The sequence below is a fragment of the Alnus glutinosa genome, chromosome 3 (genome assembly GCF_958979055.1).
Source record: "Alnus glutinosa chromosome 3, dhAlnGlut1.1, whole genome shotgun sequence".
Lineage (NCBI taxonomy): Eukaryota > Viridiplantae > Streptophyta > Magnoliopsida > Fagales > Betulaceae > Alnus > Alnus glutinosa.
In genome coordinates, this window is record NC_084888.1 from 29,188,579 (window position 1) to 29,214,029 (window position 25,451).

The 25,451-nt window shown below is 36.9% G+C and overlaps 1 protein-coding gene across 1 annotated transcript; it reads left to right on the top strand.

Annotated features, from left to right (window-relative positions):
- The first annotated feature begins 364 nt into the window (after window positions 1–364).
- Window positions 365–22,693, top strand: LOC133862284 (shikimate O-hydroxycinnamoyltransferase-like). The gene is made up of 3 exons (XM_062298051.1): window positions 365–451; window positions 1,340–1,777; window positions 21,584–22,693. The coding sequence occupies exons 2-3, from the start codon at window positions 1,370–1,372 to the stop codon at window positions 22,466–22,468; spliced, it is 1,293 nt and encodes a 430-aa protein (XP_062154035.1). The 5' UTR covers window positions 365–451; window positions 1,340–1,369; the 3' UTR covers window positions 22,469–22,693.
- Window positions 22,694–25,451: the final 2,758 nt, after the last annotated feature.

The following is a 25,451-nucleotide window of genomic DNA, read 5'->3' on the forward strand; positions in this document are numbered from 1 at the left end:
AATTTTTGGCAAAAGTTAGACAGAGATTTTATCTCCCTTTTTAACTATAAATAAAGTATTATTTACGATGCAAAATAAACTACAACAAAAAAAAGAAAAAAAGAAAAAGAAAAAGAAAAGAAAAGAAGCTGTTAAACCAGCTAGTGAGATGTATTTAACCTTTATTTATTATTATTATTTTTTAAGATACAGCTATAGCAGTTAGTCAAATTTATTTCCTATACCGAGTGGCCTCTAACCGGAAACGTGGCTACATGTGCCGCCTCAGTCCCCCGCCTCAGTCAGGTCAACGTCAGCCTTATATTTTTTCTAATTATAAGCTCAGTCGCAGAAGTTCAGAACTCGCTCTTCACAAACTCTGAACCGGAAAAACACAAAATACCTTCATTCCGGTGGCCAGTGCTAGCATACGCCTGTAGCGCCACCGAGTCCTCTCAGCATTCTACGTACTGTTAAGTTTCCTTTTTCTCCTTCTGCTCCTTTTCTTTTCGTTCTTTCATGCATGGCCCGTTTCCTGTTTCACTGATTCCTTTCTTCTTCTTCTTCTTCTTATATAAGTAATGATGGATAAAGGAAAATGAAAAAAATATGGGAGAATGTTGGTGGAATTAAAAACGATATTTCGAGACCAGAATTGGTTTGTTCCACGTGCGTTAACCTACCTAACTGTGATGGCCGATGGGTAGTGTTAAAGAAAGCAATGTGAAAAAAAAAAAGAAGCCACATTTTGGTTCTGCTATACGTGTACGTACTACCAATCTGTCAATATTTTCGAGCATGTAATTAAGCTGATAAGTACGTATAGAATCTGCATGAAAATCCCTCACAAATCAAGTGTATCATGACTCATGAGTCTCACGATCCAGAGGAGAATTTAAACTTTCTCCTCTGGGACCTCAGATTCGTGGCCTCGCGCCCGTACGTACGTTAGCAATAGTGGATCAACAAAAATTACTGAATTAAAAGATTTTTTTTTCTTAATTAATGAAAAATTAAATTAGCATATTTTTTTAAATGATGTGAGGTGGCAATAAAAATCATTAATAAAAGTTGGAGCCAACCATGTGACATAGCATTTCTCATTCTTTAAAGGTTTTGCTTGAAATCTTTCAAAAAAGGGAAAGTTTCTAATTTCCACCGAGTCTAATTAAGCTAATAACAATATGCTTCTTCGTGTTACGGTTTCATTCAAGTTAAATCTGGCCTTTAATTTTTTAACAGCAGATTGTGCTGTAGTTGAAGCCAGATCCATGCTATAAACTGTTGTGGTGGTAGCTAGTGCCGTAGTAGTACCATATATCCCTCTTCCTGTGACCCACCAGTTCCATCGGCGGCGCAGGTTGGCAAGAGCGAAAAAAGGAGAGCAAAAATGATCATAAATGTGAAGGAGTCCACTATGGTGCGGCCGGGAGGGGAGACCCCGAAGCACAGGCTGTGGAACTCGAGCCTGGACCTGGTGGTGACCCGCTTCCACACCCCGAGCGTGTATTTCTACCGGCCAACGGGCGCACCCAACTTCTTTGATGCGAGTGTGCTCAAGGAGGCCCTCAGCAAGGTCCTCGTGCCCTTCTACCCCATGGCCGGTCGACTCAAGCTGGACGAAGAGGGCAGGATCGAGATTGATTGTAATGCCGAGGGGGTGCTCTTCGTTGAGGCTGAGACCGGCTCCGTCCTTGATGATTTCGGCAATTTTACGCCCACGATGGAGCTCCGGCAGCTCATTCCCGCTGTTGACGATTCTAAAGGGGTCAATTCTTTTCCCCTCGTGGTCATGCAGGTACGTACGTGGAGTTTTTTTTCTTCTTTTTTTTAATGTTGTGTTGGATACAAATTTTTTATGATATTTATTTAGAGAAATGGTGGATATTACATTTGAGATAGCGATACGTTTACAGTTTTCATACACTTTTCTTATATCTCCAATAATTTGTTTTTAAGATCAATCATTGAATATGTAGATCCATACGTAGAAAAATAAATTTAGTGATTAATTTGAAAAAAAATGTTGGTCGGAGTTGTATAAAAGTTGTAATATTCACCATTTCTCTAAAAGTTGTACAACGTTCCCAAATGATAGCTCAATCGGCTAAAGACCATGCGTCATAAAATGAAGGTCACTAGTTTGAATTCCCCTTCCACTCTTGTGTGGATATGTCAAAAATTAAAAAATAAAAGTTGTCTCATTACATTTTGATCTCATTCTCATTTTTCTGACTAAATTGGGTGGTGGTTTCTATCAATTCTTAATTTTTTTTTTCTTTAATAAAAGCTAATTTAAAGGCTAGGTTATGAACAATACCATGTGAACAGGGGGAAATAGCTGGTGAAATGGAGTTATATCAAGCAGAAATGAAAAATAAATAAGTCAATATAACATAAAATTGAAACAAATTTTAAATTTTTTTATAAATAGAAAAGTAATAAAAAGAAGTTCGACTTTTTATATATATATTTTTTTTTAAAAAAAACAGTAAATTGTCATACAACCGAATATTAGTATCTAGCTTTACTCATTTATTATTTATTAGTGTTTTGGTAAATCGATCTTTTTAAATTTAACAGAATGGAAGAGTATTCAGTTAATTATAATTTTTTTTTTTTTTTTTTTTTTTTTTTTTTTTTTTTAAATTTTTTTGGTGTCAAATCTGGCTCTACAGTAATATAACTAATTGGATAAGAGCAATCCCAGCAGATGCGCTATTTTCTTCATTTGGCTATAATAGCGTGAGAAATGAGAAAAACTCACCTCCATCAGCTTATCTTCACCGACGCCAGTTTAGATTTTCGGAGGATTTGTGAACAGTGTCACACCACATGAGGCGTGACACTGTTCACAGATGTATTGATATTTTATTATTTTTTCTTTCTTTCTCTCACTCTCTCGAAACGTCTTTCTTGTTCTTCTACATTTTCTCATCCACCGTCTTCCCCCTTTGGGCGATTGCTTGGCTATGGAGCACCTCAATATCTCTGCCAACAAGTTCTCCGGCGACGTCTCCGGCGCCGTCTCCGGCGCCTTCTCCTCGTGCAACCACCTTTCGCCTTCTTCAGAATTTCTCCACGTTTGCTTGGCGTCTTCTCCGGCGCCGGATCGCCGGGGAATTATCTACCGGTGCTTGAGATTGAGCGAAATGGGGTACCGGCTCGAAACTTGAAATGCGAACACGAGTTTCCCATTATCTGCCGCTCGTTTCCATTAGGAAGAAGAAAGGCCAAGCACTGCCAATAAGATGAATGAGCAGGAACGAAACTTCCATTCCACTGCAGTACTGAACCTTCAACCAAGCTGGAGGGATCAATCACCTGATTCACCTAGCTGGGCGTTGATTCTTGCTTAGTCCTATTCTGATTTTGGGCTGGCTGCGTGGAGATGCAGATGCATGGCAGCGTGGAAATGCTTATTTTAATAAAATAGAGAAGAGTTTAGATAAATTGATGGAAAAAGATGTTAAAAATTGGTTAGCTAAATAAAAAAAATTGAATTTTTATTAGTTATTATAGATAAAATTTTAGATAAGTTGTTATGAGTGGTCTAAGAATCATTTTCGTGGACGTGGAGTATACGGCCGGTCGATAAGCAGCCATTATTAATTGGGTAATACTTGGGAGAAGCACTATTTCCGGAATTCATCCGGAAATAGTGCTTGTCCATGGCACACTTGTAATTATAATTACAAGTGTGCCATGGACAAGCACTATTTCCGGATGAATTCCGGAAATAGTGCTTCTCCCTAGCACTGCTCTTATTAATTTTTGGAATTGCGTGTGGGTACGATTTTGGGTAATGTTTGGCAGTAGCAAAATTTCCGGAATTTTTCCGGAAATTTTGCCTGTGGATGGCATTTCTTGTAATTATGAATAATTACAAAAATGCCATCCACAGGCAAAATTTCCGGAAGAATTCCGGAAATTTTGCTACTGCGTAGCACTGCCCTACGATTTTTTATGCTATTTATCGTCTTGGCAGGGAGTCAATTTGTGTCCGGCCGGCTAGTTTGACAAACTTAAAGTCCAAAAGAATCTCTCTTTCATTAGTGGGGGCCACGCACGTTGCCCCGATACTAAACAAATTTACTATATTGCCCTCGTAGAATCAATTATTTCCCACTCTCACACTCTCACTCTCTCCAAAAGAGGACGGTCATGGCTTTCAGTCAGGGAGAGCGTCAGAGCACTCTTGAAAGAAGAAAAATCTCACTTTTTCTCTCTAACTGCGAGATTGCGAAACCCTAGAAATTAATTCTCTTTTTCGCGTATTCCAGTTAATCGTAGTTGGCCATTTGTTTCCTCAGTCACAAAACACTCTCTATGAGACAATGATGTAAATGCGTGTGCACATATTCTCTCTTCTTTTGCTGTTTGGTCTCCGAGAAAAGGTACATTTTCTCCATTTTCTCACATTCATCAGAGAAGTAGTCTGTGACTTGTTTGGTCCCCGAGAAAAAAACTTTTATTTTTATTGTGAAGATCTAAAGTTGTTTTTTCTTTTTTCTTTTTAAAAGTAGAAAATTAGTTTGTCTAATATTGTATATGATTTTTTATTATTTAAATTATTTTTAAAAAAGGTATCAATATTAATTTTATATACACAATTAAATATATTAACTTTAAATCCTGATTATAAAATAAATATTATCAATAAAAAAAAAAAGAAAAAAAGGGAGAATCTTATTCCCTATAGTTTTACTGCCTTGCCATTACTAATTTTGGCAATTGTGGTTGAGTGCAAATTTTATGCTATTTATTATTGTTTTGGTGGGTCCAACCCTAAAACTATGATCATTTTCATTTTAAATGAAATAAATATAAGTTATTTCATATTTAATTTTGTTCCATTTAAAGGTATATGTATATTATTAAATGAAACAAAATCTTAACCATCAAATCATTTTTCTCTGAAATGATTATTATCTCTAGCAGGAGGTAATTTTTTTTCATGTGTATTGGAACGTGTTTTTTGTTTTTAGATTGAAAAAGTACGTTTTCTGATGTGATATATATGTAAAATAAAAGAGTTTTCTTTTAAATTGGATTGGAAAAAGTTTCTTCAACTAGGGGTGAAATGGCAATTGCAATTAACAGTTATTGGTTAAAATTACTAACTGTAATTGTCTAGGCCGGTTTAACAACTAACATTTTTTTTTTTGTGGGGGGGGGGGTTTGGGTTTAAAATCTAAAATAAAATTTAGATTTTAAACCCAAACCGTAGATAACAAGCTCTAAAAACTTCAATGAGAAGTACCCTCACTTTTGCAGTAACTACCGCCCCAGCATCGATCGTTGAGGAGCCAACTGGGCAGTGATGGACCCAGACTTGTAAAAATAGAGGGGCCAAATTGAAAAAAAAAAAATTGAGGGGGCAAAGCTAAAAAAATTACAAAATTAGGGGGTAAAATTTTAAATTTTTTTTAGGAAAATTTTTTGGGGCAATGTAGGATCGCCCCTGCAACTGGGCCTCAAGAAGTTCTCCTGACTACTGTCTTCTCTCTCACCGTTTCAACGACACCACCAAAAACAGCTTACTCTGAACCTTTGAAACTTTTTCCTCTTTTCTTATTTGATTTGACTATTACACTTCCTCGGCCGCACAGCTCCCTTAGAACATTAAACAGGTTATAAATGATTTTTGGTTAGCGGGCGGTTTAATAACCGTCCGATTGCCTTTTTGGCCGTACTTTTAACTTAGCTTATAAAAATAATATGTCACTTGAACATGTAAAAATCACATTTCTCACATGCTATTAAAAAAATAAACACATGTTAAAATTTTGAATTAAGTAAAAGGAACTTCCTTCAAACTGGTCGGAGGAAATCTTTGTCTAATGTAAAAACTGTTTTTGTGTATTGAAAAATATTGTTTTGTGTTTTTTGAGAAGCTTTCATGTTTTGAGTTATTTGATAAGCTTTTTGTTTTGTCTATTTTAATTTTTAAGACAAAACAAAAACCTTAACAGAAAAAGTCCATGTTTTCTAGCTAGTAATAAATAATAATATTGGGTATTGACTACTGAATATGATGTGAATTAAGGGAAGGGTATCAATTGTTAAGTATCTTTATCTCAAAAAAAAAAAAAAAATTAAATTGATAAAAAAAAAATCTATTTACTTAACGTTATTTAAAAAAATTATTTTCCCCTTCCATGTAATAGTATTATAGTTGCTCATCTTTTTTCTGAATTATTTTAGAGAAAAACAAATCGAGCTATTTTTTATGAATATAAAACAAAAAAAATAAAAGAAAAACAACAAGAAGTAATTATATTTCGTGTCACTTGTTGGGTTAGCGGCGGTAGGAAATTTACGTAATTATTTTTATTTATTTTTATGAGTAATGCTACACATCATCCTCTTGTCCACCTTTTATCCTCTCAAAATTGATGTGGCTTTTAAAATCATCATTGGATCAAAATTCAATAATGATTTATCATAAATTCAATGGTGATTTTAAGAGCCACATCAAATTTGAAAGGACAAAAGGAGGACAAGGGGATGATGTGTAGCATTACTCTATTTTTATAGATCGGGAAATTTACGTACGTGCTTATTGGTTTGGGAGTTTAGTGTTACATTTCCACGAATGTGACGTAGGCGCGTGATTAAACACGCGATTGAGAATGATTAAAAGTTGAGAAAACTTTAATTAATTCTTTTTTTGAATTTTTTTTTTATTGCTTTTGTAATTTTTTTTTTCTAAAGTTTAAAAACTCTTAATTTATTATATCTAACTTTTAAGTTTTTACAATTTTACTCTTCTATTAAGATTTTCTGTTAAATTCTAATGGAGGACGTGAAAATGACCAAAATGCTATATATTGTATTTTACTTTTCATTTAAAAAACTTAATCGTAATTTAAGGGTAACTTCGAAATTTTTAAGAAAATTTACTGGGATATATATATGGGTGATTTCACCATTTGACCGTCTAATTTAATCACAAATTCTAACAAGAGGAGTGAGATTGTAAAAAATTGAAAGCTTTTAAATTTTGAGAGATGGGGGAGATTAAAAAAGCGATGAAAGTTCAAGAGTGTTAAGTGAATTGAAGTTTCTTTGTAAAAATTTGATAAGAATTCAAAAAATTTAGGCTTCTCATGTTTAGTTTATTGGCTTATATATACACTACAAAAATCGCTGCATTTTGACACGTGTCTACAGTACCCGTTACTGTAGACACGCGTCAAATTTGACACGTGTCTCAAAAGACACGTGTCAAATTGTACATGCGTCCAAAATAGACACGTGTATTAAAGACACGTGTCCATTTTGACACGTGTATTAAAGACACGTGTCCATTTTGACACGTGTATTTTATACGCGTGTCCATTTGGACACGAGTATAAAATACACGTGTCCATTTGGACACGTGTAATAAGACATGTGTCCATTTGGACACGAGTATAAAATACTCGTGTCTAACTGGACACGTGTAATAATACACGTGTCCAATTGGACACGAGTATTTTATACTCGTGTCCAAATGGACACGTGTCTTTAATACGCGTGTCCACTTTGGACACGTGTATTATTACACGTGTCAGATTGTTTTTTTTTTTGCAAAATAAACATTAAAAAAAAAAATCAGTGTTGTATTAATTTTTTAAAATAAAAAAAAAAAAATTAAACTCATTATCTTATTAATCATACAAATCTTTGAAAATACGGTGTACATAACTTATACACATAAAATTAAGTTTGAAAACTATATGCTATATGTAAATTTTATGGTTGAAATTTATACTTTTTAGGTTCTTTATTTATATATATATAGTATACTATATTGTACTATATGCATAATTAACCAAATTTGGTGCTATATATCTAATTAAACCAAATAGTTCAAATTAGGGTTCAGTTTTGTACACCATCTACGTTTAGAAACAAAAATTAAAACATAACAAAGTTAAAAAACCTATAATTAATACTATATATATAGATATGCATGCATGTAAATATATAGTAAATGCAATATATAGTAAATATATACAGTAACCTTTTTAGAGTTCTGCGCTACATAATGAATTAAATACTTATAGTTTAGTCCCTCATATAGTACATACATTTAGGGTTTATGGCTATATATAGTACATACCCTTAGGGTTAGGGTTTATAGCTATATATAGTATATATAGTATATACACTTAGGGCTAGGGTTTATACCTATATATAGTATATATACTTAGGATTATGGTTTATCGATATATATAATATATACACTTAGGGTTTGGGTTTTAGGGTTTATAGGTATATATAATATATACACTTAGGGCTATGGGTTATAATTTAATTGATTTTACGTTTAATGAATAATAATGTCAATATATTTTTCACGTGTCATTATTGTACACTTTTAAATATATATATATATATATATATATATGAAATCATGAGCAGTTCAAAATTAATTTATTATTGTACACTTTTAAATATATATATATATATTAAATCATAAGCAGTTCAAAATTAAATAAAACCGATATATATAGTATATACACTTAAACTTAGGATTTATAGCTATATATAGTATACATACTTAGGGTTAGGGTTTATCGCTATATATAGTATATACACTTAGGGTTAGGGTTTATAGCTATATATAGTATATATACTTAGGGTTAAGGTTTATCGCTATATATAGTATATACACTTAGGGTTAGGGTTTTATGTTGTATAGGTATATATAATATATACACTTAAAGTTATGGGTTATAATTTAATTGATTTTACATTTTATGAATAATAATGTCAATATATTTTTCATGTGTTATTATTGTATACTTTTAAATATATATATTAAATCACGAGGATTAGGGTTAGGGTTTATGACTATATACAATACGTACCATTAATTAGGATTATAGTTTATAGCTATATATAGTCTATACACTTAGGGTTAGAGTTTAATTTTATGGTTAGGTTTTAGTTTTTATTTTTTATTTAGGGTTTAATATAGTATATATACTTAGTGTTAGAGTTTAATTTTAGGGTTAGGGTTTAGTTTTAAATTATAGTTTACGGTTTAGGTACATTTAGCGCGTAAAGTTTAGCTATATGTACGGTATATACATTTCAAGCTGCATGGGTTTGTATTTTTTTTTTTATGTGGTTAAATTATATAAATACATATATATATATATATATATATATATATATATATTTATTTATTTATTTATTTTCTTTTTATGCATGCAAATACATTTCGGCACGTGTATTTAAATACACGTCCCGGATTGGACACGTGTACTCAGTACACGTGCCCAAACCCTATAACAAAACAAAAACTCTAACCCTAACCCTAAACCATTTTTTTTAAAAAAATACCCTAACACCCTAACACCCTAACCCTAAACACGGAACAATAAACCCTTTTTATAAAAAGAAGAAACACCCTAAACCCGTATTTGTTTTTGTTTTTTAAATAAAGAACATTCAACTCTTAAAACAAAACAAAAACTGTATCCCAAAACTTTATATCCTAAAATCATAACCATAAAACCAACACAATAATAAACCCTTAAATAAACTCTGAATCCTACACGTTCTAAAACAAAAACCCTTACCCTAAACCCCAAACCTTAAATCCTAAACCCTTAAAAAAAAAAATTCCTACACTTTCAAACCATAAAAACCCTAACAAACCCTAAACCCTAACCCTAAAAACAAAAGTCCTAGCCTTAAACCCTAAACCCTGAACCAAAAAAATATCCTACACTTTCTAAAAAAAGAAACCCTAACACTACAAACAAAATTCCTAACCTTAAACCTTAAACCCTATACCCTAAAAAAAAAAAATATTCTACACTTTCTAATAAAAAAATTCCTAACACTAAAAACAAAAATCCTAACCTTAAACCCTAAGAAACTAAAACCCTAAACCCTAACAATTTTTTACGTGCATGCAGTGCATACCCAGTACATGCAGTGCATACACGTTCTGGGTTGCATGGGTTTATATAAAATATATATAATATATTAAATATATATATAATATATATAATATATAAAAATATAATTTGAAAAAAAATTACATTTGGAGACGTGTATTTACATACACGTCCCCAATTGTTTGGCCAGGTACTGCGCGGGAGTTCTCCCGCGCGCCACCTGGCCAAACAATTGATATTTTAAATTATATATTTTAATTAAATTATATATTATTTAATATATATATTTTATTTATATAAAAGAAATGGGTAGCTTCCAGAGGAAGCTACCCATTTCTTACGTACGTTCTCTCTCATCACTCTATCTCTCTCTCTCTCTCTCTCTCTCTCTCTCTCTCCGTCGAGCTCAGCTGGCCGGCGACAGCCCATTCCGGTGCCTCTCTCCCGGCGACCCTCCCTCTCTCTCGCTCTCCCTAGCTCTCTCACCTCCCGTTCCGGCCACTGTCCGGCTCTCTCTCTCTCTATCTCTCTCTCCCTCTCTCTCTAGCTCTCTCTCTCTCTCAGCTCCGGCCACTGTCCCCCGCCCACCACAAACCGGTATTGCAGTACAATTCCTCTCACTCTCACTCATCTTCTCAATCTCTCTCTCTCTCTCTCTCTCTCGGTTTACAGTGCATGTTCTAACATTTTCAGCTTCTTTTTTTTTTTTTTTTTTTTTTTTTCCTGCCAAAAATTTGCAGGCACACGTACAAGCTTGCAACCGTTCTTACACTACAAAAATCACTGTGAGTTATTTTTATTTTTGTTTTGAATTTTTTGCTATAACTTTGTATATTTTATTAATTTTTTTTGTGATATTTGTCTAATTTTTTTCATTGTCTAGTTCGTGGAAATATGGAATATATATATATGAATTGTATTACTGATTTTTTATTACTGTGAGTTATTTTTATTTTTATTTTTGTTTTGAATTTTTTGTTATAACTTTGTATATTTTATTAATTTTTTTTGTGATATTTGTCTAATTTTTTTCATTGTCTAGTTCGTGGAAATATGGAATATATATATATGAATTGTATTACTGATTTTTTATTACTAATTTTTTATTACTGATTTTAAGTGAATTGTATATATATGATTTATTTTATTTTATTTTACTTTTTTTTGCTGCGGTTGGTCATTATGCATGTAGATGTTGGAATTTATTGGTGATTATATTTAATTTTTTTCAAATTTAAAAACTCTTGATGTGAGGATATTTGAGATATATTTTGGTGTGCTACTATGAATTTAATGTGCTATTGTGAATTTTGGTATTTTTAGGAAGTGGCAAAAAGAAAAAATATCCGCTATCATTTTAATTTTATAAAAATATGATCGTGAGCAATAATGGCAAAGTAAAATTAAAATACAAAGTTATAATCAACATATTGTGCTATGAATATATATAATTTGTGGGGAAAAAAAATTGTGCTACTAATATATATAAATTGTGGTATTTTCGGAAAAAAATTAAAAAAAAAACAAATATTCCATTGTCCACCATTTACAATCATATTCGTAATAAAAAAACTTAAAACAAATGTCATAAATCATCAATTGCGACGAATATGTTTTTTATCTTCCATTTTTAACTTTAACTATTCATGTGAAGAGATTTAAACTAAAATTTGGTATCTTCGGATAAAAAAAAAAAAAAAAAAACCTAAAATTTCTCTCATATTCATATATAAACTTTTTATCCTAAAATCATAACCATAAAACCAACACAATAATAAACCTTTAAATAAACTTTGAATCCTACACGTTCAAAAAAAAAACCCTTACCCTAAACCCTAAAAAAAAATCCTACACTTTCTAAAAACAAACCTAAACTCCTAAACCCTAAACCCTAACAAACCCTAAACTCTTATAAAAAGAATAAAATAAAACCCTAAACCCTTTAAAAAAAAAAAAAAACTTCCTACACTTTCGAAAAAAAAACGAAAACCCTAAACCCTAATCCTAAATCCTTACAAAAAATAATTCCTACACTTTCTTAAAAAAAACTCTTAACCCTAAACCGTAACAAACCCTAAACCCTAAACCCTAAACTCTAAAACCTAAAACCCTAAACCCTAACCCTAGACCCTAACAAACCATAACCCTAAACCCTAAACCCTAAAACCCAAAACCCTAAAACCCTAATCGCTTAAAAAAAAAACCCCTAAATCCTAAACCCTAAACCCTTAAAAAAAAAAAAAAAACCTAAAACCCTAAACCCTAATCGCTTAAAAAAAAATAAACCTACAACCCTAAACCCTAACCCTAAACCCTCAAACCCTAAACCCTAAACCCTAATCGCTTAAAAAAAAAAACCCTAAATCCTAAACCCTAAACCCTTAAAAAAAAAAAGAAAAAAAAACCTAAAACCCTAAACCCTAATCGCTTAAAAAAAAAAAAAACCTAAAACCCTAAACCCTAATCGCTTAAAAAAAAAAACCTAAAACCCTAAACCCTAACCCTAGACCCTAGACCCTAACAAACCCTAAATCCTAAACCCTAAACCCTAAAAAAAAAAAATTCCCTAAACTTTCTAAAATAAAACCTAAATCCTAAACCCTAAACCCTTAAAAAAAAAAAAAAAAACCTAAAACCCTAAACCCTAATCGCTTAAAAAAAAAAAACCTAAAACCTAAAACCCTAATCCTAGACCCTAGACCCTAACAAACCCTAACCCTAAACTCTAAACCCTAAATCCTAAACCCTAAACCCTAACAAACCCTGAATCCTAAACCCTAAACCCTAAAAAAAAAAAAAACCTACACTTTCTAAAAAAAAATACCCTAACCCTAAACCCAAAAAAAAAAAAATCCTACACTTTCTAGGAAAAAAACCCTAACCCTAAACCTTAAACCCTAACTCGTAAACCCTAAACCTAAAAAATAAAAAATTACCTACGTACACTTTCTAAAAAAATACCCTAACCCTAAACCCAAACAAAAAAAAAAATCCTACACTTTCTAGGGAAAAAACCCTAACCCTAAACCTTAAACCCTAACTCGTAAACCCTAAACCTAAAAAATAAAAAATAACCTACGTACACTTTCTAAAAAAATACCCTAACCCTAAACCCAAACAAAAAAAAAAATCCTACACTTTCTAGGAAAAAAACCCTAACCCTAAACCTTAAACCCTAAACCTAAAAAATAAAAAATAACCTACGTACACTTTCTACAAAAATACCCTAACCCTAAACCCAAACAAAAAAAAAAAATCCTACACTTTCTAGGAAAAAAACCCTAACCCTAAACCTAACCCTAAACCCTAACAAACCCTAACCCTTTAAAAGAATAAAAAAAATAAAAACACTTACACTTTCTAAAAAAAAACAAAAACCCTACATAAAATAATCCTACACTTTCAAATCAAAAAATACCCTAAACCCTAACAAACCATAACCATAACCCTAACCCTAAACCCTTAAAAATAAAAAATGAAATAATCCTACACTTTCTAAAAAATAAAACCCTAATTAGGGTTATAACCCTAAACCCTAACCCTAAACCCTTTAAAAAAAATAATAAAACAATTTCTTACACTTTATAAAAAAAAAAAACAAAACCCCTAAACTCTAACCATAAACCCTTTAAAAGGGAAATAAATTCGTACACCCCATGTTGCGTGACATGCACTATATTTGTACACGTTTATACTGTAAGACGTATGATTTGTCTTGTCCTCTTAACCCTATACAGAGAAACATGGACAAGTCTTGGATGTCAACACCTAGGGGTACGACACGGTATAACGATGGGTGTAGGGCGTTTGTGGCATTTGCCGTTAGTAACTGTACGGCCGGCGATGGAAAAATTTACTGCCCATGCAAGTATTGTCGAAATAACCAGCGTCACACTCCTGATTACGTTCTTGCCCACCTGACTGGAGGTCGGGGGATGAATCCGGGATACAATTTGTGGTATATGCACGGTGAGACTACGACTGGGTCCGCTATTCCTGGTCAGTGTTCGAGTCATCACAGTGGCACAGAGGCCGCTGACCGTAGCACTGAACATGGTGAAGTCACAGAACAGGAGGGTGTCGCCGTGGAACAGGATGATAACATGCACGCCATGTTGCGTGACGCCTTCGGTGTGCACGATGTTCCTGAAGCCGTCAGTACTCTTCCGCAACAAGTTGATGAAGATACCTCGTGCGGGGACGCATTGAAGTACCAAGAGCTGTTAAAGACTGCCGAGAAGCCCCTTCACCCTGGTACAAAGCACAGTAAATTGAGTGCTACTGTACACATGTACAACTTGAAGTGCGTTGGAGGTATTAGTAACAAGATTTTTTCAGACATTCTCGAATTCATCAATCAGTTGTTGCCTCCTTGCGATGAGGCATTGCCAGATAACACGTATGAGGCGAAGAAGTTCCTAAGTGGCATGGGTCTGGGGTATGAGAAGATTCCGGCGTGCCGTAATGACTGTATGTTATTCTGGAAAGACAATAAAGAATTAGATTCATGTACCGTATGTGGAGAGTCTAAGTGGAGGGCTGATACACATGTAGATGATGATGGTGAGATCATATCAGCGAGAAAAAAACGCCCGGTGAAGATCTTGAGGTGGTTTCCACTCATCCCACGGTTGCAGAGGTTATTCATGTCTGAGCATACTGCGCCCCATATGAGATGGCATGCAGAAGGCCGCACTAGGGATGGCGTATTGAGGCACCCGGCCGACGGTGAGGCTTGGAGATCGTTTGACATTTTACATCCAGATTTTATGGCAGAGATTAGGAACGTTCGCCTTGGTTTGACAGCAGATGGATTTAATCCATTTGGGAACATGAGCACATCCCACAGCACATGGCCCGTAATGCTTGTGCCGTACAATTTGCCACCTTGGATGTGCATGAAACAGTCGTCCTTCATCCTTTCCATGGTTATCCCTGGACCGAGCTCACCAGGTATGGATATTGATGTTTACCTTCAGCCATTTATTGATGAGTTGCTTACCCTGTGGAATGTAGGGGTACGAACATTCGATGCTTCAAAGAAGGAAAATTTTATTATGCGATCTCAGTTGATGTGGACGATAAACGACTTGCCAGCGTATGCAGATTTATCTGGTTGGCCTAACAGGGGTGCGAAGGCATGTCCTTGCTGTATGCAATCGACGCGTTCTATACGCTTAAAGAACGGATGCAAATTTTGCTATATGGGGCACAGGAGATACCTGTCGCCTGAACATCTGTGGCGGCTTAACAGGAGGACATTTGACGGTACTGAAGAATTTGACAGCGCACCAATTGTGCCATGCGGATACGAGGTTCTCCAACAGTTGGACGGAGTTGCGTTTGGGGATGAGACCGCGGGTAAGAAGAAGAAACGGAAGAAGCGGAAGAAGGGTGCAGTGAGTTCCGATATTATATGGAAGAAGAAAAGTATATTTTTCAGATTGCCGTATTGGGAAGACAATTTGCTTCGGCACAATCTTGATGTTATGCACATAGAGAAAAATGTCATGGACATATACTTGGCACTATTTTGGATATAAAAGGGAAAACGAAGGACAACTTGGCAGCTCGGCTGGACTTGCAGGAAATGGGGTTGAGACCTAAGTTGCATCCGTTCACGGCCGCCAATGGTAAAACGTATATTCCCGCTACCTGTCACACCATGACTAGAGAGGACAAAGAAAATTTTCTGAAGGTTCTTCGAAATGTGAGGGTCCCGGACGGATACGCCTCGAACATTTCACGATGTGTTCGGCTGAAGGACCGTACAATTTCCGGGTTGAAGAGCCACGATAGCCACATACTGATGCAACAGCTTCTCCCAATTGCACTGCGTAAGTCATTGCCTGATAAAGTTGTTAGACCTCTTGTGGAGATTTCGGCATTTTTTAGAGGCATATGCTCAACAAAGCTATCACAAGAAGATATGGACCGACTGCAGGGTGACGTCTGTATCACTTTGTGCAAACTAGAACAGATATTCCCTCCAGGGTTTTTTACGAGCATGGTCCACTTGGTCGTGCATCTTGTGCGCGAGTGTAGACTCGGCGGACCCGTGGAGTATAGATGGATGTACCCGGCAGAGAGGTAAAATTCGGCGTAATATGTAAATATATAATTTGATTTAAATGTAACCATAATTGACGACAATTAAATTGTCGTGTATGTGTGTACACCAGGAGTCTGGGGCATTTCAAGTCTACTGTGCGCAATAAAGCGGCTCCTGAGGGGTGCATTGCGGAGGGGTACATAGCGACCGAGCTGGTAACGTTCTGTTCAAGGTATCTGAATCACGCACCAACATTCCACAATAGACCTCAGAGGAATCCTGATGGATCCAAGGGGGCGGGCACGCGTGTTACCCTGAACGGTTGATAATGCACCAGATTCATCGTTATATTGTGTTCAACTCTGAAGAGTTTCACAATTTGCGGACGTAAGTAGTGTTTTGTATATTTAACAGAATTCGAATAACGCAATTAATTGATTTTACTACATAATTGTATACGCTGAATGTAGGATGCACAAAGACGCGCTTAGGCGATCATGCACTAGAGGTCGCATTACGGAGGCTCTTATTGAAGCACAACATCATGAGCAGTTCTGCGAATGGTACCCTGCATATGTAAGGAAATAGTTGTAATTTTTAAGTTTGATAAATTTATGCGGGTTCAATATAATTACCCAATACACGTGTTTAATATTTGTAATTATAACATAGGTCGATGGCCTTGACGAGACAGCGGTCAAGTACAACAGGTACGTGGTAAATGAGAAATTGTTTCGCACACTTGCCCATGATGTGGGAAGGAGGACTCAGAACAGCGGCGTATGTGTTCCTACTGTTGAAGGCGAAACGTACTACGAGCAGTTAACCGATATAGTTGAGGTCGAGTACTATGACAGGACTACGTACGTCCTATTTAAGTGCAATTGGGCAGACCCCATGATGGGAAGAGGATTCACAATAGACGAGTATGGCTTAGTGTTTGTCAACTTCAATCACCTTGTCCACAGGGGAGAACTGATTCAGGACGAGCCGTACGTGCTTACATCTCAGGTGGATCAAGTATTCTACGTCGAAGATGGAAGGAACCCAAATTGGGTTTGTGCGGTTAGGACCAAACCGCGCAACGTGTACGACGTTGGCCAGGGGGATGGGAGTAATGAGGATGGTACAACCTACCATGAGTGCGTACCGCTCGTACTAGCCACTGATGACCTACCCGATACGAATGATGAATTCGAGTACGACAGGCCCGACATTGATCCGATTGAAGCTCCCGTGATACAATGATTGATGTATTTCTTGTGAGTATAATTAGCTTGAACTCAACACATGTGAATACGAATTTGTCTGTACACTTGACTGATATATATATTGTTTGTACAATTCGCTTGAACTGAATACGAATTTCTATTATTTGCATAAATTTCGTTGTATAATTTGCATATTCATTAAAAATATATTACAAAAAATATTCTAATTAATTTGTGTACATTTGTTCGCAGGTATTGATGGACCAGGGACGCCATCCTTATGCATATCGGGCACCTCGCCCACCCGTGCCCCCCATGACCACGCCCACTGATTCGACGCCAGTATATACTGCGGCGTGGCCACACCACCCAGACGGGGCTTATAGACCATTGTTGCCGGGTATGGTGGCCGTGCCCACGTCAGATCACGGGCAGACCAGCACAGCTGGACCTTGCAGCTCTCCATTGTCAGAGCTGCCGACATTATCTCAGATAGGGTTCACCCAACCGGGTAACGCCTATCGATGGTGGGTGCGAGAGGGGATGGGGTCACAGGGTTATGCGCCGTACTTTCCGTATACGTATAGTGGACCTATGACGTGTAACCCTGATAGTGAGACGCAGGATGGTAGATTTCCACTGTCACAGACCGGGGAGATGCAGATGTCGGCTGTGGGGTTGGGACAGATACCGGCAGAGGCGGCGATGCAGGGCCAGATTTTGGGGCCGAGACAGATGCCAGCATCGGGGGCGAGTCAGGGCCCGGGGCATGTAGAGAGCCAGATGCCGTTACCTGGTGAGAGCCAGATGCCTCTTTCCGGTGAGAGTCAGATGCCGCTTTTCGGTGAGAGTCAGATGCCAGATGTGGGGGGGAGCCAGACTACTCATGAGGAGGACGTTGCGATGTTGGGTACCGATCAGTTGGCCCCCGGTAGTCCCCAGGGTATGGATTCAGATGATGATCAGCATCCTCCACCAGCCGGAGAGGTTGCCGAGGAGGTTGCAGGCGACCCAGCGACGCAGCACATAGGGACTGGGCAGATTCGGTTGATGGGTAAGTACATATGTAGACATCCGTAAAACTCATATTATGTTACCAAAATTTTTTTTTTGGTTTGGAAAAAAATAACTATTTGATTACATTTTGTTTATATATGTGTGTGTGTGTTATTTAGTGTTAACCAATTAAATTAATGTTGAATATATTTTTTCATTAGGGTACAACCCAGACGGGACCATTTATTATGAGGTGATTGACGACCCAGCGAGAAACTGGGTGCTCCCAAGGGGGAAGAAGGTTGTATTGCAGTACAATGCTGCTATACAACCTGTAGGACCAGCCTGCAATCGTTTTCGGCGGGAAGTGGGCAAGATGATCAGGAGTGGGTCCTACATACACATGCGGGACGAATGGGCGAGGGTAAATAGGCAGATTAAGCAGGCAATGTGGAACGCGCTGATGGTATGTTTATGAATATAATTTAATTATTTATTTGAATTAAACTTGAGCTTAATGTTTTTGTTGAAGTTTTTAAACCTATAATGCTTTGATTGAAATGTGCAGGAGGAGTTCTATCTACCTGTATCAGTAGACATGCGCAGGGCACAACAGGAGGCGTGGAATGATATTGGACGTAAGCACCGCTCGTGGAAGTTGAGGTTCAAAACCCAACTACGAATTGGAGACGGTGACACGCCCGAGAGTATCCGTGCGAGAATGCCGGAGAAATTTTTTGAGGAGTATGATGCAGAAGATGTAGAATTCCTGCTGAGAGATTGGTGCAGAGAGCATAAAATCGTATGTAGGCCAAAAAATTGTCAACTATTTTTTAATAACAGTTCATTTAATTTTAGTTTTAATTTAAGTGTGTCAATTGTTACATGTTTATTTTCATGTTCAATGCGTAGGCAACCTCTGAACGGATGAAGAGGTTGCGGGAGCGGAATGACCTACCCCATTGTGCGGGATCTAAAAGTTATGCCAGATTTAATCACGAGGAGGTAATTAAATATATATGTTTATGTTTTTAATATTTGTTGGTAATTGTTTTTCTTTTTCATTTTCTTTAAACTATTTTTATCGCTATCTGTTTGTTATATATGTCAACTGCATGACGACAGACATGTACATCTGGCACGCCCCCCACTCGCGCCGCGTCGTTCGTGAAGACCCACACAAGGAAGGACGGCACTTACGTGAACGACCGTACACGGGTCTTATGCGTATGCTACTGATTTAGTTTACTAATATTTTTAAATTATGTGTGATATGTCATTATTCAATATATGACTTTTTCATGTTGACGACGTACAGGAGAGGATGACGCAGAGTTTAGCCAGTGATCCAGCCGCCACGCAAAGCGTCTCCGCAGACACGGTGCGTTGGGCACCGAACGACGCTTACGAACAGGCGATTGGGAGGCCTGAGTATGCAGGGAGGGTTCGGCAGGTTGGGCCGAACGTCACACCTGTTCGAGGGACATGTTTCTCATATAGGCCTCGGTCACAGGGGGGACCATCTCAGGGGACGTCTCGGGATTGGGCCGAACAGTCTCGGAAGATGGAAGAGATGCAAGCGGAGCTACTTGCTGAGCGAGCGAGGAATGACCGGTTGGAGCAGCGCGTGTAACAGTTCGACGGCATAGAGCAGCGCTTGCGACAGATGGAGGTCTTCATGTCCTCCATGGGAGTACCAGCACCATGTGTTGGTAATCAGTCTTCTCCTGCACACGTAGGTAGTACGTCGTCCGTTGGTAGTGCATCTGCAGGTATGATTTATATTGTGTATAGGACAAAATTAATTTCAATTTGTTTTCATTACCCCTTTAATTTTGCAAGTAATATTATATACTTTAATTGTCTATATTATTTGCAGGTAATTCGACAACGGTTGGTACGTTGTCGCCTGTTGGACGACAGCTGAGCCAGCACTCCACTGTCGCTACACCTTCGCCCGCTACACCATTCATTGCGCAGCAATCGCCGGTGGGCGAGAACACGCCTGGGACGGTACCTCGTGATTCGCAGAGACGCCCTTCAGATTTGTAGATATTGTGTGTAATTATTTTTTGTTCGTAAATATTAATTGTTCGTAAATATTTGCTTGTTAACAAATATGTTATTAAATATTTGTTTGTGTAGTATGATTTCGTGTTTGTTTTAGGTAAAATAAATGTTGCGTTATTTGTGGTCGAAAATTACAAAACTTGAAAAATTCTAAAAAAATTTTAATTAACCCAAATAAATTTTAAAAAACAATAAAAAAAGTATTTTTTAAAAAAAAAATCCAAATTCAGTTTTTTATTTAATTGCAATTTTTATTTAATTTTTTAATTGTATTTTTAATTAAATTAAAAATACAATTAAATAATTAAATTTAAATTCGATTTAAATAAAAAACTGAATTTGGATTTTTTTTTTATTAAAAAACAGTTTGACACGCGTATGGAATACACGTGTCAAATTTGACACGTGTATTCCATACGCGTGTCAAATTGTGCAGTTCGTAACATGCACATTTGACACGCGTAATACGCGTGTCGAACCGCACGTGTCTAAATGTTTGACACGTGTACGACACTGTACACGTATCAAACTGCACGTGGCTATTTGCTGCAATTTTTGTAGTGATATACATCCTCTAGAAATTATTTATACTCCTCAAAAGATCTTTACGTTTCACTCTTTAAGTGCATATATAAGAATGTTTGATTGAAAAACATTTAAAAATTATTAAACTGAAAAATGACAAGGAAATATAAACTTTATGTCGCTATTTGATTTATTTTCATGCATAACGGTATGTGTGTATATATATGGTTTGAAAAAGTGTTTAAATATGCTAGCTTTAAAGGTTAGACGTGTATTCTGGTGGGATTCACAATTCAGAAAATGTTTTTTTATGATGTTGGGCTGATTCCTTACTAATAAAATAATTAAAGGAAAAAAAAAAAAAAAAAAAAAAGTGATCATGTACATATATATATATATAAGTTATGTGCCATAAGTTATGCCAGGAAAGTGAAACTTTTTTGGCACATACGTAATGTGCTACGAAATGTAGTTTTTAGTTTTAAATTTCACATGCTTTAGAAACGAACCCTTTAATTAGTTAGGTCTCCCATTGTGTCATCCATTGAGATCAAGAGTACTAAGGAAAGACCTCCCTAGCTTATAACCATTTTCTCTTATCACTTAGAAAAAAGAAAAAAGAAAAAAGAAATCCTCTAGTAAAAACTATATAGAAAGCTGTAAATTAAACAACAATTTGTTCTGTTTAGGTATAGGTCACGTTGACGTCGTCACGACTTTTCAGATATATTAATGTATATTTTTTCATCGGTAGACCAAGGAAATATTTGAACTTTGAAGTAATTATTAGAACGTACAGTCATATTTGTGTGTTTAAGTAACTATTCACATTTTCTCCATGCATGCAGGTAACATATTTTAAATGCGGCGGGGTCTCAGTTGGTATCGGGACGCAACACCTTCTCGCCGATGGGTTTTCCGGGCTCCACTTTGTGAACACATGGTCAGATATGGCTCGAGGACTTGATCTAACCATTCCACCATTCATAAACCGGACCCTTCTCCGTGCCCGGATTCCACCTCAACCCGCATTCCAGCACGTTGAATACCAGCCCTCCCCTCCTATGAAAACCCCTCGTCAATCCTTTGCGAGTACAACGGTCTCAATGTTCAAAATAACCAGGGACCAGCTGAACACGCTCAAAGCCAAGTCTAAAGATGGTATCAACACAGTGAACTATACCTCTTATGAGATGCTGTCAGGTCACCTGTGGAAATGCGTAAGCAAGGCACGTGCACTTCCTGATGATCAAGAGACCAAATTGTACGTCGCAGTCGATGGACGGTCCAGATTGCATCCTCCACTCCCGCCTGGTTACTTTGGCAATGTCATCTTCATCACCACTCCAATAGCTTTAGCAGGCGATCTCCAGTCTAAACCGACATCGTATGCTGCGAGCATGATTCATAATGGATTGGCGCGGATGGACGACGAGTATTTGAGATCGGCGCTTGACTATCTAGAGGTTCAGCCTGACATATCGGCTCTTGTTCGAGGGGCCCATACTTATCGATGTCCAAATCTTGGTATAACTAGCTGGAGCAGGCTGCCAATCCATGATGCCGATTTCGGGTGGGGTAGGCCGATATTCATGGGACCTGGTGGGATTCCGTACGAGGGGCTGTCGTATATATTACCAAGTCCAATAACTAATGACGGCAGCTTATCAGTTGCCATCGCTCTGCAATCGGAACATATGAAAGTGTTTGAGAACTTGTTGTATGACTTCTGAGGAGATGAAACCCTTGAAGATCAACTCTTCCAAAGGTGCATGGCTGTGTTTCTTTCCAGTGGGACTTATTTTAGTTGAATATCTGGATGTTAAAAATAAGGGGAAAATACCATGAACACCTCCAAGTTTGATCAGTACTTCTTTAGTTTTGACTTTGATTTTTAAAAATTTGTAATGTGGTTCAACGAAGTTTTAAATTTATCAATTTGGTCAATTCGTTAGTAATTTACACACATGTTTTGCACGTAATTTTTTCAATAAAATTTTCAAATTTGTCAACGTGGCCATCGGCTAATAATTTTCGCATGTAATTAGCACTTGCGCGCATTGCGCCAATTGGTAGCGGCTCGATGTTCTTCGATCGAAAACACCGCTGCCTAACCATGCCTGCGTCTATCCCTACTTTCACAAGGCAATTAGCACCTACATTGCCGAAATTCCACGGTGCAGGTGACTGTGCCGGTGATATCGTCTTCTGCTTTGTCTCCTTCTTCTTCTTCTTTCTCCTAGTTTCTCTTGAGCACCATTCTGATCAGCAGCAACTGTAAATTCCCTTTCTTCAGCTTCATCTTCCGCAATGCGCAATGCATCGTCCTGCGCTTCCGTTGAAACCCTCGCCGATTTCTTCCGCTTCATTGGTTTCGACAACAGATTCTTAATTCTTCGCTACTTTCTGTGCCGTAATTTCGAGCTCTGGCCCTTTGTTCAGCGATTTCTTGCTCGGCTTCCCTCTGGAGTTTCAGCGATTCTTGAGTTTTTCCTTGAAACGGTATACCGTCTTCGTTTGGGTCTTCGACGCCGACAACCTCGGAGGCCTCGTTTTGGTCTTCGGATTCTGGCAGGGGAAAGCACAAAGGCAAGCATCGTTGTATCACACTGATGATTTGGCGTTTGGCCCATGGGTGGTAGAGTGGTAGATAGAGAGGGATGGCTGGGGTAGTTTGGGAAAGATATCGTGGAAACTGGAGAAGTGAGAAATGTGGGAATGGATGTCAACAAAATGGGTTTAACGCTCAGTTTCTGGGTTTACTGGCCGAAACTTTGATTCGGATTTTTCTCTTTTTTGTAAGTGGATTAGGATTTCTGGGTAACGAGAAAGAGAGATTTTGGGTTGAGAGAGAGATGAAGTATAGCTGAAGACGAAGATGAAGAAAACTCCGAGAAATTTTTTAGTTAAAAAATTTAGGTTCGTATTGTCAAATTTTGACAAAGTGAGAAAGTAATAGTTTGAAGATAAAGGCTTAACGAGTTAATCTTTGAACAGTTAACTTATAAAAAAAAAAATAATAATAAATCTTTGAACAGTTGAACTTGATCCGACCGGCCCTTCAAGTAAGAGCACTAGTAGTAGATTCCCTGTAATGGTTCCCTTCCCTATATTTAAGGAAAATTTGATAAAAAACACCAAAAATTGACCCACAAAAGCTACTCTAAATTTACACATTTTGGTTGGGTAGCTACAGTGCTACCCAATACCTTATTTTAATAAAAAAATTCTATCTCTCTCTCCTCTCTCCTCTCTGACTCTCTCCTTCACGCGTCCCTCACTTCACCCGTCCTCCTTCCTTTCCCAACAAGAACGCCATGGCTGAACCAGCCGAACCAACCGAACCATCCCTACTTCTAGCCCTCTATCAACAACCTCCACGGGCAACTGATTTTGTTGGGGCAACCGCTCGCCAACCTTTTTCTCTTTTGGTGACGGCCTGACCGACTGGGCTTCCTCGCCAAAGAGGGGTCTTAGAGGTACCCGTACCACAATCGGCGCCGGTCTTCAATTGTGGCTTTCTTCGGATGAAACCCCATTTGGGTTCTTGGTATTCACGTCCTCGAACTCCAATCCCTATAGCAGAACATGAAATCAACCGGATCAGCTGGTTTTTGTGGCTTTCTTCGGATAAAACCCCAATTGTGAGGACTGGGCTGGTTTTTGTTTTGCTTCTGCTCTGTTTGTGGGTTTTGGGAATTTGTTGGCATTTTTCTGCAAGTGGAACCAGATTTGTTGGTTTTCATTTGGTTGTCATCTAAGATTAGCCGGAGAAGACGAGAGCAAGAGAGTCTAGAGATAGAAGACGAGTGGGAGAAGAAAAGAAATTGATAAAAAAAATAAAAGTAGGAAAGAGAAAAAAATAATAAAATAAGAGTAAAAAATAATATTTAATTGGTATAGGGAAAATTAAGGGAATCTATTGTGGGGTGTTTTTTTTAGGGAAACAAAAAGTAGTTTTGTTCCCTAAATATAAGGAAAATGGTTGGGAAGCTGCTGCTAGTGCTCTAAGACATGCATCCTAGTTCCGCGTTCTTGGGCGAGAGAAATCTCGTCTCCTCATGATCACTGATCAGGATCTTTATATTATTATTATGAAGAGAAACCAACAAATTATTATTATTTTTTTCTTATTTTTTCTTTATGAACGCCAATTCGGTAATTGACCGATTCTAATTGAAGTTAAAATGGAGAAGCTCGTATGAAAAAAAAACACGTGCGGATGCCCTTTCCATCATAGCAAATTAACATAAATTACTAACGGATTGGCCCATTTGACAAATTTGAAAACTTTGTTAGGGTACATTGCAAATTTTTAAATAGCGGGAAAAAAAATTAAAAAAAATAGTCAAACTTTAGAGGGGTTAATTGTATTTTTCTAAAAAACTAAAGTGGACTTCTTTGAGTTGAAACCTCTACTATTAACATATAAACTCAGCAAGTTCTTTTCTGTTTATATATATATATGTACTATTAACATATTTATCTTTATTTTTCATTCAATTCATAGTTTTTGTTTTTATTAGGAGTTGGACTGCATGCCCACATTCATATACGTACATTTGCAAATGAATATATGGTAGTTTACAGTTTACACTGAGAAGCAATTCTTCCCTAATCTCTACGAGATCACATGATGGATCATGTACCGTGCATTAAACGACTAGTGAATGTCGAATGCTTTTGGGTCTTCTTACGTAAAACTATTGGAAAACT

What these genes read in the sequence shown, in the direction of transcription:
- LOC133862284 (XM_062298051.1), top strand. Translation starts at nt 1,370, where the DNA reads ATGATCATAAATGTGAAGGAGTCCACTATGGTGCGGCCGGGAGGGGAG. An exon ending in TTCCCCTCGTGGTCATGCAG is followed by an intron (nt 1,778 to 21,583) that starts GTACGTACGTGG and finishes CCATGCATGCAG; the next exon opens with GTAACATATTTTAAATGCGG.